This window comes from Nilaparvata lugens, chromosome 2 (assembly GCF_014356525.2).
Source record: "Nilaparvata lugens isolate BPH chromosome 2, ASM1435652v1, whole genome shotgun sequence".
In the NCBI taxonomy this organism is placed as follows: domain Eukaryota; kingdom Metazoa; phylum Arthropoda; class Insecta; order Hemiptera; family Delphacidae; genus Nilaparvata; species Nilaparvata lugens.
The window spans coordinates 14,200,542-14,219,449 of NC_052505.1; the positions used below are offsets into that span (position 1 = coordinate 14,200,542).

General features: G+C 32.0%; 2 protein-coding genes across 7 annotated transcripts in view; one reads left to right on the forward strand and one right to left on the reverse strand.

Annotated features, from left to right (window-relative positions):
* LOC111056736 (probable aldehyde oxidase 2) overlaps positions 1-16,563 on the reverse strand; it is a 95,730-nt gene extending 79,167 nt beyond the window's left edge. Inside the window, exons 1-2 of one of the 6 annotated variants that reach the window (XM_039420618.1) lie at positions 16,329-16,563; positions 924-1,006 (exon numbers count right to left, since the gene is read on the reverse strand). Coding sequence is in view for 2 of the 6 variants with exons in the window: in XM_039420614.1 (XP_039276548.1) it covers positions 16,227-16,390 (164 nt within the window). In the remaining 4 variants the exon portion in view is untranslated. Of the gene's footprint in view, positions 1-522; positions 721-923; positions 1,007-16,188 lie in introns of those variants that run through there. The other 5 variants (XM_039420616.1, XM_039420617.1, XM_039420615.1 and 2 more) reach the window with 5 other exon arrangements.
* A 505-nt stretch (positions 16,564-17,068) lies between these two features.
* On the forward strand, positions 17,069-18,492 carry LOC111056628 (probable 28S ribosomal protein S16, mitochondrial). Its single transcript, XM_022344016.2, has 3 exons — positions 17,069-17,343; positions 17,574-17,733; positions 18,279-18,492. Exons 1-3 carry the CDS (start codon positions 17,206-17,208, stop codon positions 18,422-18,424), a joined length of 444 nt encoding a protein of 147 aa, XP_022199708.1. The 5' UTR covers positions 17,069-17,205; the 3' UTR covers positions 18,425-18,492.
* The last annotated feature ends 416 nt before the right edge of the window (positions 18,493-18,908 follow it).

Below are 18,908 nucleotides of genomic sequence, written 5' to 3' on the forward strand. Positions count from 1 at the left end.
AATATTTTGTTAATGAATTATATTTCTACATTGTTAAAAAACGATCTGTTAACGTTGTAGAGCTGGAAAAGGATAGTACTACCTGCATTTTCGAATGATAGACAAGGATATCAACACCAATATTGATCGAATACTGCCATTATAACGTGGACTATATGGATAATACTGTAAAAAAGTAGCTATAAGTCCATGCGAATTATTGTATATGAATCACATAATTTCAATTATTACAATTACTTCTGTATTTTTTTTAATTTGGATGGAAATTCAATAAAAATTTCAGGGTATGTCAAGCATGAAATAAAAGAAAGATTTTTCAAATTAATTTTGAATGTGAACGGGGGGCAAGTTTGAGCTTTAAAGCTAAGATTTGCCTTAATAAAAAAACTTGATATTTTCATGATAAAGATAGACTTGGCCTTACTTACATTGTGAAAATATCAAATCATTGACTCAAAATGAAAGTTTTATAGTCTGAGTGAATTATCAAGTTAATTAATTTTTTAAATACATAGCACTTACCTAACCAGCTAGGTTAAATATTTTTCCTGTGCATGTCGGTTCTCAATATTTAAAAAGCTTCTGAATTAGGCTGCATTAGGCACGAGTATAACCAATCTAACATTATGACATGTATTGTGAAAATACAATACAATCATTTGGTACGGTATCCACTAATCAGTAGTTACTATCTTTAATTATGGTAAGTATAAGTATTCCTAAACATAATTGTTGTTTTTCTCCAATCTTATCAAGAATGTGTCACAAATAAGGTATAGGATTAACTTATTATTTTGAACAAAAAAATTCTTACTTGTCACAATATTGAAGTTATCAAGCTATTATGGAGTGTAGAATAGATATGATATACAGTAGAGGATAGTTAGGACTATTATATGCTGTATCAACTGAAAATTACTCACCATTTCTGTTTGAGTTCTCATGTTATGTAATATACTGTCTTTGAACAGTGCAGTCTGCAGTGACACTAATTGTTGCACGTAAACTGAAACAATTAGATAAGTAGATAAAAATTAACAAAATATCAAGAGGAACCTATTTAGTATAAACTAGGTGCAGATAATACTACAATGGTCGCCAAACTGATGAGCCTGTGAGCTAGAATAGCATTTATAAATCTTCTAGTGAGCTACCAACGAATATTAGACTGAAGTACGGTACGCAAGATGAAATTTTCACACTTTTATTGTCTATAAAGATACATCTTTTTAGATATTTTCTGTTGTTGAAATCTACTTATCTCATAGCAAAAAGTATAACAAAAGTTGAAATGTACATTTCAATGAGAGAAATGGAACTCTTTTTGGTCATCAAGTATTTTCTTGATGTTTGGAGTGTACGTTGTAGCCGCCATTCCGATGCAGTTGTCCAAATGTTCATCAGTCAGTCTATATATTAAATCTATAATCTATAGAGTCTATCTATAATCTATTAAGTCTATATATTAATCTATATATTCCTATATCGATTTTTTAAGAATTTCATACTTTAAAAAGATGCTTCACACAAGTATGAAATAATAAAGCAGAACATGGCTTTCAACCTCAATGCAACGTGAATAATATTTGGATAGTTTTCTTTGGGGACTTGAGGACAAATATTCCCAGTTGTAGAAAGTGATCTGAGAGATCATTTTGAAAATCCACAAATTCCATTTGAACTGAGGCCTGATCACCACCAAAATGTTTTACAACACAAGCTGCGAAATCTTCTGCATCTCTACAGAAGAGAGTTTATGAATTGTACCATATTTGATATGATTTTATAATCTTGAAATCGTTGATCAAACTGTTGTCTCAAGTCTGAAAGAATTGTAACGTATTCTTTGTTATTGATTTGGTGCTGTGGAGGATTTTTCTCGTCATTGATTTTCTTCAGACTGAGAAAGTGTTTATATTCAAACTGGACGACATTCTTTAGCACGAGCATTTCTGTGAGCTACCAAAAACTACCCCACGAGCTACCGGTAGCTCGCAATCGACTGTTTGGCGACCACTGTAATACTATAATAATACATAATAATTTCGAGTAACCTGGCTGGCTCAGGTCTGGTGTCAGAGTTTTCAGGTCACAACTGATCAATTTCAGGGCCTCTGACATGACTGTTTTTTAGGCAGTCAGGACCGACGATTTAACGTGCTCATCCGAAACACGGGAGTGGTCCGAGAAAAATATCTTGCCCAGGCTGGGATTCGAACCCAGGCCTCTGGATTATAAAGCCAGCATCTAATCCACTAGGCTACGGCCACTCCTCGATAATACTATAATAATAGATAATATAGGCTATAATGGAAATTGAAAGTAAATTTTTAAAAAATGGTTTGTGTTTGATGGGTTCCAGAATGTATATCAAACCGCAAAAGTCACGCTAAATATGGAATTTTAAAATTTCCAAACAATACGGTTCTCAAGAAAAAATAGTTGGAATCTAACAAACAGTTAATCTAAAACAGTTTTGAGTGTCAAGTAGAAGGAATTTTGTTATCAATTCGGATCTTAATCTTTCTAAATTCAAAATAAATTATTTCAAGTGTTTGTGTTTTGTTTCAATGTGGAAAAAGTTAGTGAAGAATTAAAAAGTCGCACATAACCTTTATTTGGACAATTTATTCTATGAAATTGGAATGAAAAGAAGTTTTGGACTGTAGTCTGTTTCTTTGTCCTCAAGTTGATTGTAAATGATGATGAATAATCTGTTCGATTGGAGAATTCATCAAAGTAATAGTTATTTTTATTTATTTATTGTATAAAATACTATAATCATAATACAATTATGACATTGGAGGAAAAACTAGGCTCAGCCTGTACTATTTCTCTCCAAAAATTTTGATAAAATGTTAATTTTGTCCAAAAGAAGGTTATATAGTCACACACTGCATCGTCACTTGATTTTCGGTCCAGAAATGATGATTTAAAATTTTGAATTTTGAAGGTTGATTTTATACTCTAAATGAATCACAGAATGTATCACAAAAAATTAAAAACTTTAGAATTATTACACTTAGTTAGCAAAGAGAATGACATTCATAGTATGAGGGTTATGTCACCTTGTATGTGAAATAAAGAGAGAATTAGAATTGAAATTAGAGGAAGAAATTTTTTCTTGAATGAAGAAAGACCAGACCATAATAAGCATTTTTCCAAGCGTCTTACTAGACGTTTTTTCAAGCGACAATCCAATCAGCCAATCGGAGAACTTCTGCCTTGCCGACTCCAAAAACGCTGTCTGAAAACGCCTAATATACGTCATATGGCCTATAGTCTGGCCATAAGACTTCAATATCGTAGCAGTATTTTTGAAGAGCCATGGCTCTGAATCGTGGACTTTGACTATGGAAGACAATCACAACTTGAGTGTATTGGAACGGAAGGTGCTTAGGAAAATTCATAGTCCCGTTAATGAAGTGGAGAAAAAGAACCAATGCCAAACTTGAATCATTTATAAGAGGCCGTAGTACGCTTCAAAAAGACACAGCGACTTAGATGGTTTGGACATGTTCACAGGATGAATGAGAACAGAATGCCAAAAATAGTGCTTAAAAATAAGCTTTACTCGAGAAGGAAAAGCGACAGACCGAGAATACGATGGGAGGATTTATTCAACAACAACAACAGCAAAACAACTTGATCATAAAATGATTGGGAACAGAAAAACAGGCTTTTTCCTGAGGATAAGATCAGAGATGATTTAATAAAGATGGGCTATAGAGGATGGAGGAGATTGATTCAAGACAAAGAGGCTTAAAGGAATGGAGGATGGTTGTGGAGGAAGCCAAATCCCACCCTGGTCTATAGAGCTATGGGAAAAAAGATTGAAGAGCCTCATACAAGCAAATGTTGATTAGAAATCGAAATAAAATAAGAGCAACGCAACAAGCAATAATGATAGTGTACTATTATAAGCAATGATGATAGTGCAACTTCAATTTCAGATTGAATTTAACTTTGAACGTGATGCTTGTATTTTGTCCTAGGCTTGTGCGTGGGCAATTGGAGAACAAAGAAAGCAAAAATGACAGGTAAATAGAATAGATCAACATCTCTCAAAATTGTGCAGCATACAAAATTACCTATATAACAACAGCATAATGTTTCATCAGTGTGACAAAGTAAATTAGTTACGAAGGATAATGCTACAAATGACGTTTAGTTATCGCTAAACTGTCTGGAAGATCTAGGTGCTACGCGCATCCCAGATACGCAGGGAATGTTTCAGTAGTGTAACGAAGTGAATTCGTTACGAACGAATGCTAGAAATGACGGGTGGATATAGCTAAACTCGCTAAACTGTCTGGAAGATCTAGGTGCTACGTGCATCCCAGATAAACAGGGTTGGAGAGCCGGCCGACGAAGGTGGCTCAACTTTTACCTACTCTGCTTCAGCCACAGCACTCCTTCAGAGAGCACCTACTACTACTCATTGACTCCACAGCCCTTGAAGAGCTTTGGCCTCCTCCACAAGCCTTTTCTATGCATCTCTATCATGTGCTCGCTGCCTACACTTTCTTATGCCCAAGGATTGAAGGTCTGCCTCTACGTCATCTAACCATATCATGCGTGGTCGGCTGTGTTTTCTTTATCCCCTTGGTTGCTGATACAGAGACATGCGTGCTGTACGGGTTTCCGGCATCCGTTCCATATGGCCCAACCAACGGATTCTAGCTCAATTTCTGTAACAATGCTTGATTGTCCATACAGATTATAGAGTTCATAATTTTTTCTCAGTCACCACCTATCAGCCTCTAGCATCACAGAGAGCACCACTCCGCTTCCAAGCCTTCCTCAGGGCGGGAGAACTCCTATCAGCGACCTGCTCTCTTCCCCAGGGACGCGGGACCTCCTGTCAGCAACCCCCGATATCTCCTTAAGGTGAGTACAGATATACGCGCCACGAACACGCTCCAATCATGAACGTTACACGAGAGGTTTGCAATATGTTCGCAAGATGATCGTGCGCTCGTCTTATTGTTGACTTCAATAAGCTACAACAATTAAATAACCTCACAAAATGTGAAATGTTCAACCCAGTTAAATTAGGTGACAAAACTAAATAAAATATTCCAACCAGAATTTCTAGGTGAAATGCTTGGTTGGGAGATCGGCTTTTTCTGCTATAATAATAATAAACATGAGTTTTCAGGTCGCAACTGATCAATTTCAGGGCCTCTGACAAGACCTAACGACTGCTTTTTAGGCAGCCGGGACCGACGGCTTAACGTGTTCATCCGAAACACGGGAGTGGCCCGTGAAAAATATCTTGCCCTGGCTGGGATTCGAACCCGGGCCTTTGGATTACAAAGCCAGCATCTAATCCACTCGACTACGGCCACTCCCTTTTTCTGCTAATATCCTGGTATTATTAAACATGTTTTTATAACTTTATATTATTTAATATTAATTCTTTATTAATGAATTATTAATTTTGATAATTTCATATTTTAACACAAATATCTTAACTGATCCAACGAAAACGTTAACCGCGCACGTGCAGCTATTGATTAGTTTGCCCTACAATCTTTCTAAGCTCGCGCTCTGTTTGCGTTCTGTTCTTGTGCGACCTGCGATCATCTTGCAAACTGCTCGCCTAACGTTCGTTTGCGGAGCAGAGTGTAAGTCTGTACGCACCTGCTCTCTTCCTCAGGGACGCGAGACCTTCTGTCAGCGACCCCTGACCTCTCCTTAGGACGCAAGACCTTCTGTCAGCAACTTTCTACCTCTCCATAGGACGCGAGAGCCCCTGTCAGCGGCCTGTCACCTTCCCTAAAAAGCGGAAACACCGAAGATAGGACCACCTCGACACTGGTTATACTGTCAAGGACCTATAAGAAGAGTTGTCAACACCAGAGCCGGCCGGCCAGCAATCAGCCCGTGCCCATAAAGATCTCCTTGAGGTTGGATCCCGCCTGACCAGTCTACTAAGAAGGGAAGACGTTGCTCCTTTGCTTCCTTGCCCACCCAAATCACGACTGTGCGAGGTCGATCACGAGAAACCCCCAAATATCAATCAGACGATAGTAAGAGTGTTCTGATTGCAGAAAACTATTACAAATTTACAATTTTCCAAAAACTTACAACATTAACAATTTACAGCAAACAATCAATGTTACTGCAGCTAAAAAACACAACAAAACTACAATTTTTCAATAATTGAAAAATGTTTCTGAAAGTTTTTGTACAAAAAAAAAACATTCAAAATCTATCAGAAGACCAAAAACACAACAAAACTGAAATTTTTCAATAATTGAAAAATGTTTCTGAATGTTTTTGTACAGGAAACAAAATTCAACATCTATCAGAAGACACGCACATGTTAAAAACATTTATTAATCTTCACATGAAAGCAACAAAAATGTTAGATAAAATTCGAAAAGAAGAATAGATTAGAGAAGAAAATTTTGGTTATGAGTTATGAACAATTTATTGTCTAAAATAGGATAGTAGACCAACTGATGAAATATCCAGAATTGAAAAGTAAAGCATTACAAGATGAAGAATTATGATGAGATATTAATTTAAAGAATTTAAAGGCAAAATAACCTCTTGTGTTATTAGAATCCAGCAACACCGTATTATTATAATAATGTATTATAGAATATTATTGTACGAGTATTATTAAATGATGTACTCAATCTAAAAATTTGACTGGCTATTGTTTCTTTATTCGTTATTGACTCTTACAATAAGTAGTTCATATAGGGAGAGAAACAAATAAGGTAACCTTGTGCTATTCCTCTCCCAAATTCATATAAATTTATTTTATCTGACAACCATGTCAAAAAAGTCGAGAAATAGCATCACCATTCATTTCATATTTAATAATAATTTATGATTTTCTTTTTCTTTAGCCAATAGTGTAGAAAAACAGATCTAGGGTCACTAAGCTTTGTCTTGATATAGTCCGAATATAATTAAATTTGGTCCAGTAAGACGTTTACAGTGTTTGTCATTAGTTTTGCGGAAGCATTAGAAATAGGGATAGGATCGTGGACAGAAAATTTCAAGGATCAATGCATATGAATAGTTTTTGAATGCCTAGGAAGGAGTATTATAACATAGGTATTTAAAAGGTGTTTTATATTATAATTGGATTATATTGCAATTCAGGGTTGATTTGTATTATATTAAAAATCAGGGAATTGAAAAGAAAATGTTAAATGTGGGGAAAAAAGTTTGTTTGAAATTTTCAACTTTTAAAAGTCTGTGTCTATTATAGATAATGTCAAATTGATTTTGATACTAAAATATAGGTGAATTTACATTAAATATTGTAAAATTTTAAAAATTTTGTGGGAAACGTTTTTATAAATAAACTGGTCTTGAATCTTGTGTCATTAGATAATAGAGGGTAGTGATGGGATTCAAAGAGCATAAAAGATACATGGAGAGGAAAAGCATTTAAGATGCATGTCAGACAATAACTGTCATTTTCACATTCATGAAGAGGACGTCCAGAGTAGTGAAAAAGTTGCCTATCTTATAACTATGGATTATTCTAATATAGGTGCATTTACGATACATGTTATACAGAAACAATTTTTTTTGTTACAATCATTGAGAACTTCAATGGTGGAAGAAATGAACATGACAAAGTTTTTCCATCTTTTTTTATTTATTTTTTGTTCTTTTCTCTTTTTTTTCTTTTCTTTTTTTTCCTTTTTTGTTCTTTTTTATGTTCTCTTGATACTTCAAACAATGATTGCTCTACAACTAACAGGAAGGGTAGAGGGATTGCATTCAAGATGCAGGCTTACAATGATTGAGGAAATATTTGCTAGGTGGAAGGATTTTAGAGGATATGAACATTACATAATGATAAAAGATTCATGTCTGATCAAGAGCCGTAAAAGGCTTAATCCTAATTAAAGGATTGTAAATAAAATTCGATGTAATGAGAAAAAATATTAGAATAGTAATGATAACATTAGAATTGAATTCAATTCGAGTGAATTTGGAATAGGAAAAAGGTAAGTCATATTTATCTTGAATCCTGGTCAATTACCAACAATATTTTTGATAATTCACATATTTTTGAAAACTAATTTATCTTGAATCTTGTACCATTAAATGATAAAGGGAATTAGGTATGAAGAGATTTGAATAGTACAAAGATTAATGAAGCTACATTATTAATTACAAAAGAAAGACAGAGAGTGAAGTAAAGCATTTAAGATGCATGTCAGACACTGACTAAAGCATTTAAGATGCATGTCAGACACTGACTAAAGCATTTAAGATGCATGTCAGACACTTACTAAAGCATTTAAGATGCATGTCAGACACTGACTAAAGCATTTAAGATGCATGTCAGACACTGACTACCTAAAGCATTTAAGATGCATTCAGACACTGACTAAAGCATTTAAGATGCATGTCAGACACTGACTAAAGCATTTAAGATGCATGTCAGACACTGACTAAAGCATTTAAGATGCATGTAGACACTGACTAAAGCATTTAAGATGCATGTCAGACACTGACCAAAGCATGTCAGACACTGAATAAAGCATTTAAGATGCATGTCAGACACTGACTAAAGCATTCAAGATGCATGTCAGACACTGACTAAAGCATTTTAAGATGCATGTCAGACACTAACTAAATCATTTTCACATTTATGAAAATCCTGAGTAGTGAAAAAGTCGCCTATCTTTTAACTATGGATTATTCTAGCATTTAAGATGCATGTTTCACAGAAACATATTAATTTTAAACAATCATTAACTTGAAATGTGGGAGAAATGAACATTACAAAGTTATCGCAATTGCTCAAATTTCCACAAATAATTTATTTTTTCTTTCATTTTTTTTTGAATTTTTCAATTTTTTTTTAATTATTTTTTCTTTTTTGTTCTTTTTTCTTTTCTTTTTTGTTTTTTTATTTTCTTTTCTGTTTTTTCTTTTCTTTTTTGTTTTTTCTTTTTTCTTTTTTGTTCTTTTTCTCTTCATTTTTTTTATTTTCTATTGATACTTCTAACAATGATTGCTTACAACTAACAGGAAGAGTAGAGAGACTTCTTTCAAGATGCAGGCTTACAATGATTGAGGAAAGAAAGATTTGCTAGGTGGAAGGATTTTAGAGGATATGAATATTACATAATGATAGAAGATCCTAGTCTAATCAAGTGCCATGAAAGGCTGGATCCCAATTAAAGGATTGTGAATAAAAGTCGAATGTAATTATTTATAGAATAATAATGGAATTGAATTAAATTAAATTTGGAATAGAAAAATGGTAACTTATATTTATCCTGAATACTGGACAATTTCCCAAAATTAATTTTAATAATTCAGTCATTTTTGAAAACTAATTTATCTTGAATCTTGTATCATTAAGTAATAAAGTAGGTAAATTGGATAGGGAGGGATCTGAGTAGTTTAACAAAGTTTGACAAAGCTACACATCTTTGACAAAATAAATAATATACCAAGGGAAAAAAGCATTTAAGATGCATGTCAGACACTGACTATATCATTTTCACATTTATGAAGTTCATGAGTAGTGAAAAAGTTGCCTATCTTATAAGAATGAATTATTCTAACATTTAAGATGCATGTTTCACAGGAACATATCAATTTTATACATACAATCATTAACATGAATTGTGGAAGAAATGAACATTACAAAGTTATCACAATAGCTCAAATTTCCAGGAATATTTTTTTTTCTTTCAATTTTTGTTTTTTTTTATCTTTTTTATTTTTTGTTCTTTTCATTTTCTTTTTTGTTTTTTCTTTTCTTTTTTGTTTTTTCTTTCCCTTTTTGTTTTTTTCCTCTTTTGTATTTTTTCTTGATACTTTCAACAATGATCGCTTACAATACTGGAAGGAAGAGTACAGGAACTGCATTTAAAATGCAGTCATACAATAATAAATCATGAAAGTTTTGCTAGGTCAAAGGTTTTTAGAGGATATGAATATTACTCATAATGATAAAAGATCCAAGTCCAAACAAGCCATGAAAAGCTTAATCCTAATTAAAGGATTGTGAATGAAAGTTAGAATTTAATCTAATTCGGAATAGGAAAAATGATAGTTATAATTATTTGAAATACTGGACAATTTCCAAATTTTTTTAAATTACTTAATTCACACATTATTGAAATCTAATTCATCTTGAATCTTGTACCATTGAATAATAAAGATTGAAAAAGCAACATACATTTTACAAAAGAAAGACAGAAAGAGAATCAAAAGCATTTAAGATGCATGTCAGACAATGACAGTCATTTTCACATACATGAAGCTCCTGAGTAGTGAAAAAGTTGCCTATCTTATGACTATGGATTAGTATAGGTGCATTTAAGATGCATGAAATAGAAACAATTTCTCTGTTACAGTCATTGAGAACTTCAATGGTGGAAGAAATGAACATGACAAAGTTATCACAATTGCTAAAATTTCCACAAATAATTTATTTTTTCTTTCATTTTTTTTTGTTTTTTCCATCTTTTTTTATTTATTTTTTTTATTTTCTCTTTTGTTTTTTTATGTTCTCTTGATACTTCAAACAATGATTGCTCTACAACTAACAGGAAGGGTAGAGGGATTGCATTCAAGATGCAGGCTTACAATGATTGAGGAAATATCTGCTAGGTGGAAGGATTTTAGAGGAAATGAAAATTACATAATGATGAAAGATTCAAGTCTGATCAAGTGCCATGAAAGGCTTAATCCTAATTAAAGGATTGAAAATAAAATTCAAATGTAATGAGAAAAATGATTAGAATAGTAATGATAACATTAGAATTGAATTCAATTCGAGTGAATCTGGTATAGGAAAGAGGTAAGTCATATTTATCTTGAATCCTGGTCAATTACCAACATTATTTTTGAAAATTCACTTATTTTTGAAAACTAATTTATCTTGAATATTGTACCATAAAATGATAAAGGAAATTGGGTATGAAGGGGTTTGGATAGTACAAAGATAAATGAAGCTACATTATCGTTTACAAAAGAAAGACAGAGAGTGAAGTAGAGCATTTAAGATGCATGTCAGACACTGACTAAAGCATTTAAGATGCATGTCAGACACTGACTAAAGCATTTAAGATGCATGTCAGACACTGACTAAAGCATTTAAGATGCATGTCAGACACTGACTAAAGCAATTTAAGATGCATGTCAGACACTGACTAAAGCATTTAAGATGCATGTAGACACTGACTAAAGCATTTAAGATGCATGTCAGACACTGACTAAAGCATTTAAGATGCATGTCAGACACTGACTAAAGCATTTAAGATGCATGTCAGACACTGACTAAAGCAATTTAAGATGCATGTCAGACACTGACTAAATTATTTTCACATTTATGAAAATCCTTAGTAGTAAAGTCGCCTATCTTAACTATGGATTATTCTAGCATTTAAGATGCATGTTTCACAGAAACATATTAATTTTAAACAATCATTAACTTGAAATGTGGGAGAAATGAACATTACAAAGTTATCACAATTGCTCAAATTTCCACAAATAATTTATTTTTTCTTTCATTTTTTTTTTAATTTTTCAATTTTTTTTAATTATTTTTTCTTTTTTGTTCTTTTTTCTTTTCTTTTTTGTTTTTTATTTTCTTTTCTGTTTTTTCTTTTCTTTTTTGTTTTTTCTTTTTTCTTTTCTGTTCTTTTTCTCTTCATTTTTTTTTGTATTTGACAAAATAAATAATATACCAAGGGAAAAAAGCATTTAAGATACATGTCAGATATTGACATCACATTCATGAATTTCTAGAGTAGTGAAATAATTGTCTACATTATAACTATAGATTGAATTGAATTGAATTGAATTGATTTATTTGCCAAAAACAAATTACATCTTCAAAATATCACAAAGAGACAACAATGTGCAAACAATAGAACAAAATTGAAAGAAAAAGAGAAATAAACAAAACAAGTGTCATAACATAACAACATTTTTATCACTAGGCCTAATATTTAGCACACTATTGTCATTATTTTGGCACTGCCGGCATAAGTACAACTAAAATTGTACTAAATAATCTAATGCTAGATTATTCTAGCATTTAAGATGCATGTTTCACAGAAACATATCAATTTTATACATACAATCATTAACATGAATTGTGGAAGAAATGAACATTACAAAGTTATCACAATTTCTCAAATTTCCACAAATAATTTATTTTTTCATTCATTTTTTGTTTGTTTTTCTAATTTTTCAATTTTTTTAATTATTTTTTTTCTTTTTTGTTCTTTTTTCTTTTCTTTTTTGTTTTTATTTTCTTTTCTTTTTTGTTTTTTCTTTCTTTTCTTTTGTTTTTTTTTTATCTTTTTCTCTTAATTTTTTTATTTTCTATTGATACTTCTAACAATGATTGCTTACAACTAACAGGAAGAGTAGAGAGACTTCTTTTAAGATGCAGGCTTACAATGATTGAGGAAAGAAAGATTTGCTAGGGGGAAAGATTTTAGAGGATATGAAAATTACATAATGATGAAAGATCCAAGTCTAATCAAGTGGCATGAAAGCTGAATCTTAATTAAAGGATTTTTAATGAAAGTCGAATGTAATTATTTATAGAAAAATAATTAAATTGAATTCAATTCAATTAAATTTGGAATAGAAAAATGGTAAATTAAAATTTGGTAAGTTAGATTTATCCTGAATACTGGACAACTTCCAACATTAATTTTAATAATTCAGTCATTTTTGAAAACTAATTTATCTTGAATCTTTTACCATTAAGTAATAAAGTAAATTGGGTAGGGAGGGATCTAAGTAGTTTAACAGAGTTTGACAAAGCTATCTTTGACAAAATAAATAATATACCAAGGGAAAAAATCTTTTAAGATGCATGTCAGACACTGACTATATCATTTTCATATTTATGAAGTTCATGAGTAGTGAAAAAGTTGCCTATCTTATAACAATGAATTATTCTAGCATTCAAGATGCATGTTTCACAGAAACATATTAATTTTATACAATCATTAACATGAATTGTGGAAGAAATGAACATTACAAAGTTATCACAATTGCTCAAATTTCCAGGAATAACTTTTTTCTTTCAATTTTTTTTAAATTTTTTTTATTTTTTGTTCTTTTTCTTTTTTGTTCTTTTCATTTTATTTTTTCTGGTTTTTCTTCTCTTTTTTTTCTTTCCCTTTTTGTTTTTTTTTCTCTTTTGTTTCTTTTTTGTATTTTTTCTCTTGATACTTTCAACAATGATCGCTTACAATACTGGAAGAAAGAGTACAGGAACTGCAGTTAAAATGCAGTCATACAATAATAAATCATGAAAGTTTTGCTAGGTCAAAGGTTTTTAGAGGATACGAATATTATTCATAATGATAAAAGATCCAAGTCCAAACAAGCCATGAAAAGCTTAATCCTAATTAAAGGATTGTGAATGAAAGTTAAAATATAATCTAATTTGGAATAGGAAAAATGATAGTTATAGTTATCTGAAATACTGGACAATTTCCAAAACAAAAATTAATAGCTTAATTCACTCATTATTGAAAACTATTTTATCTTGAATCTTGTACCATTGAATAATAAAGGTAGGCCTTATTGGGTGGGAATGGAATTGGACAGTACAAAGATTTGAAAAGCAACATATATTTTACAAAAGAAAGACAGAAAGAGAATAAAAAGCATTTAAGATGCATGTGAGACAATGACTATTCCAGTTTCAACTCCATGAAGGACTTAAGCAGTAAAATAATTGAAGGATTTAAATTCTCTGACATGTAAAAAAAACCACAAAAAGAAGATACATTGATGGACATAGATTAATTCAGTAACTGCTTCATTTTTACATTTCTAAGGATACAGGATTTATTATTTAAATTAAATATAGGCCTAACTTACTTCTAATGATGTTAATGATATTTACTTGGGGAACAATTGAAACTTTAAATAAAAAGAGGATATAAATATTAAATAATGACAGAAGATTCAAGTATAATCAAGTAATAACAGAAAATTCATCGTCTTATGATACTATTATGGTGATGTCTATTATTTCAAGATAGACATGTCTAATTTAATTATATCTAATGATAGAAGAGAGAAAATTAAAAAACATGGTTGAAGATGACAACATTAATAATAGAATAAAATTGAATCATTCAATCAACACCAAAGTGATTGATCAATCCTAATTATGGGGTAAAATGTCATAAAATCAGAAAAGGTAGAAACTGTTAATTTAGATATTTCAAGAGTAGGCAAGGCCTAATACTTATACTGTATGTTGAAATGAGAATGTAAAATTAATGATCTTTAGTTAGTAGGCTATTCAATCCTATTCTATTGAGTGAGCAATTTATGTTTGTTTGTTGGACGGATCTCTAAAACGGCTCTAACGATTTTGATAAAATTTGGATAACAGTAAATTTATGATGCAAAATTCATTTGAACCAGGTCTCAACCTCGAATCATTTGTACGCACTTGCCAAGTGTGGATGAGGCATAAGCCATTGTACTTTTGAGTGAAGCTTGATGCCCCCGATATTAATTGATAAAACTAAAAAAATAGCCTATCCCTATATTATATCAAGACTTTTGCAAAACTTATGACAGTGGAACTTATCTTCAATTTCAGGGCCTAAGGCCGACAGCAAAGTAGACCCAAGCTAATCTACAAAAAGCAACCCACGCCGTGGGATGTTTTGTAAACCCTTGCTATATAGAATTATTCATAATCAATCAGCTGACAAGTGGATTATTCATCGCATGTATTACACAGATGTCTAGAGAAGCCTAGCAATGGTTTACAAAACATCCCACGGCGTGGTTTGCTTTTCGTGGATTAGCGTAAGTCTACTTTGCGGCGGGCCTAAAGACTAATAAAAATAATTTAGGGTATTAGAGCAGCCAAGAGAAAGGGCGTTTATAGGGTTCAGGTGGATTCCCACATTTTAGTACCAGTGCCTACGACAAGTTGTGTGAGAATATTCTTATCAATAGAACTTATGTGAAACATATTTTTAATGTGTACTAGACACGTACACTGATATGTGGGAACACGCCTAGAATAATAACAGTGAACTACTACATTAGGAAAGATCTAATGTGTCAAAAGAATTAGAATGAACAAAAGAGAGACAGTTGAATACTTGTGGTTGTTTTCAGCATGATAAATAAACACAACATTTATTGGAGGCTTTCAACACTAGCATGCTAGATTAACCATAATAAATAAAAAGGTTAGCAGTAAAAACGGAATTGGGATTTAGGGTCTGTGGTTAGACACATTATATACATACAGATAATCTACTAAAAAGCCAAACAACTTAATCAAGTCAGAACATAAAGTCTTGTAAAAACACGTAAAAGATACTGAGAATTTAAAACGAATTAATTATGTAGTTTATGTAGAATTCAAGTCAGCTATAGGTGATTTTTTATTGGGTTTACAATTATTAATTAGGAGCAAGACAAGAAATTAAATATAGGCACTAAGAGACTGAGTTCTTAGATCTAAAACTATTTGAGTCACTGGGTTATCTTTAGTCCTCTATATTTTAAAATGTCTATATAAATGAGATATAAAATATTAGAACAATTTAATCATAAAAAAATTAATGGAATAGCTTGAAATAATTAAATGCTCGTAGTTGAAGTTATATTTTGTAGTTGAAGATAGTAGTTTGTAGTTTTATAGTTGGTAGGCTAAGTTGAAAATTGGCCAACATGAATGACTTTTCAAATTTGAAATTTAAGAAATAAGAAAAGTTGACAGAAACAAGACTGAGAGTTATACTAAGAATTAAGTGACCACTTCTTAATTCAATAATTCTATCAATTTGAAACTTAGAAGAGAATTTATAAAGATAGAATAACTAGCAAAAAGACCGTAGGCTTACCGGTAATAGATGTGGGTTTTCCTGAAGCCTAAAATTTTAAACATAATTACGCTGTGGAATTATTGTTGATATCAGAACCGATCAAATTTGGGGCATAACATTTAAAAATCTTTATTAATTTTGTGTTAATATTAAGTGAAAAATTTGAAGTAGCCTAAATTTTTTAATAATAATATTGGTTATAAGCAAAATATCCGAGCCTGGAGTTGATGAGGTTGGCTTCCGTAGCCTACAAGCTACAAAGGTTTTCAAATTATTATTGACCTAAGTTACAATTGAAATAAAAAAATATTAACCCTTAATAAATATTAAAACATAAAGTGTTACATACAGTTAGTAATAGAATTTAAAAGCATTCTAGTACAGTACTTGACCCAAAGCAACCGTTCTGCTGTTATCACTGGAAATATTTTGATGAAACTTTCCCACATAGTTTTCAATATTTGAAAACAGAATTTTCTAGTACAGTACTTGACCCAAAGCAACCGTTCTGCAGTTATCACTGGAAATATTTTGATGAAACTTTCCCACATAGTTTTCAATATTCCATGTTGTTCTTTATTTTAGCTTTTCGTTGTTGTATAAAGTAATAAATTATTGCTGATAAACCAAAAACAAATTCAAATGAAGCGATACAGACGCAATCCAAAAACAGAAACCAACGAACTGACGCACAACACACACACTGTCACAGCCATTGCGAAATTGCGATACTGCTGGCTGCTTGCAGATTTTAACAAAATCAGCTGATCATATGTTACCACTACAAACACCAGTCGAGGATTCCATTATTTCTAATCTGAAGTAAACTGAAAAAATCAGTTTCGGATAGTCACATATTATAATCGAATGACATTTTTGACAATGCATATTGAAATAAATAAACCTTTCATTCCAGTGAGTACATTTCTTACTCTACCCTGTATGAATGCAAATAAAGACCAATCGATCAATTCTACGTTGTAATATTAGAATGCAGTCATATCTTTGATAGCATACAAACTTACAGTGCTGTTCCCCCAAAGCTGTATCCCCCAGAATATTGGGAAATTTTCATCAATCTGTATAAAAATGGTTCATAATTTCTTTCAATAGAACCCGTCAAGAAAATAAATAAATTTCCTTACGATTGAGGCCAATGATGAATTTCTATAATTGAAAGTATCGATATATTGCATATTACAGGAAATATCGATAGAGATAAACGTACCATCGACTATCGTATCGTTTTTGCTCCAATCCTGTGTCCGGTCTAGTTTTTTGAGGTTAAGTTACCTCAAAAATAAAAGCTTCAAGTAAATATTTCCAATTGAAAAATTACTGATTGTTTCAAAAATTTTGTAATAATATGAGAGTTAAGTATCCGTTCCCAAAATTGTTCCCTGCCAGTGGCGGTGGGAAAAATGTGCCGCATGCAGAAAAAGCAATTCGTTTTATCAGATATGGGTGTGCAAATCGGCCGTTTTATCACATAGTTGTATCAATGGTTAGTACTTTCTTTTTACATAATTATAATTTCTCAAGGTTGAACGATTACTTTTAATTTATTCAGATAGAGGTCCCTGTAAAATTAAGAAGCCTAAATTACGGCACCATATATGGATGTTCACTGCTCACATTGTGCTGTGACTACAATTTTGTATTTTGACAAAACATTGTTGCAAACAACAATAACAGACTATTCTCTTGTTTTCTCTTGTTCCATTTTAATTCCAGGCACATCGATCAGAACGTGACCATCCCATTGAACAGCTCGGCAGCTATGATCCATTGCCTAACAAATACAACGAGAAATTGGTCGCTCTAAACGTTGAGAGAATTTTATATTGGATTGGAGAAGGAGCATCACTGTCAAAACCTATTGCTCAACTTCTAGGTGAGCTTTATATATTTTTTTCAGCTATATTTCAAAATATTAATGTTTTAGCTATATTTCTAGAAATTTACATCCTGTTATATCCCTAAGAAGAACAAAGGAGTAAGTAAATTCAGTTTGCTAACGAACTAGATGAGTATAATGGTTCAAAGAATAAGTGTTGAAAATTTGAAATTGATTGATAAAATCGATCAAAAGTTATCGTCGAACATACAAACCAACTAATTCACAAACGGACAACGACTCTAGTAGTACCAACTCTTAATATCAAGTCTCACAACCATAATGACTACACATAATGGCAGTGTTTTTTAACATAGGTATTACTATCCTTGTCTATCATTTATAAAGCAGATAACGCTATTCTTTTTGCTATCTCCTTTCTCCTATCTTTCTCCACAACCATTATAATGTGGTCTTCATTGTAGAATAAACACGTCATAGTAACCATCTAATTCAACTTTGGGTTGTGTCCTTAATGAAACACTCGTTATTAGTAACTTGAAAAACTAAGTAAATTCATGAATATATGTATCTTTTTGCAGGCCTGTCTGGACTGATGCCCGTCTACCCACTGACCTACCTGAGAGCGCAGATCAATCGCCGCCAATCTGCTGAGATTGCAGAAAAACTGAAAACAGCCACTGAGACTGCCGAAAGAAACAAGGCCGAAGCAGCCCAAAGCTCTTGAACGTTCTCTCACAAAAACATTATTGTACATAGTTTGAAATATTTCATAAAGTAGAGTTAGCTTCTCAAGTGGTGTGTTCTGATATTATTCCTTAGAATGCCTAGATTGAAGAATTAGGACTATAGGGCTATGCGATTGGCCAGATCACACAACAGTTTTCCAATTCGCACCCTGAAAATATTCAACAGGCTCCCATTGTGTCTCCGCGAATTGGAAGATAAACAATTTAAAAATGTGCTTCGAGATAAACTCCTCAAACTTCCACTCTATTCCTTGAGTGAAGAGGAGATCAGTCGTTTTATTTGTCTCTTTGACATGCCATCTCGATAGTTTGTGTAAATTTTATGAACGTTTGTGTTTTTAATTTCTTTGGCGAAATCTATCCAGTGTAAAGACTGGTCATGGATGGAAGGAAAATTTAATTGAATTGAATAGTCAGCTCCACGTTATAATGGAGGTGTAAAAAGATAGGAGAACAACGATA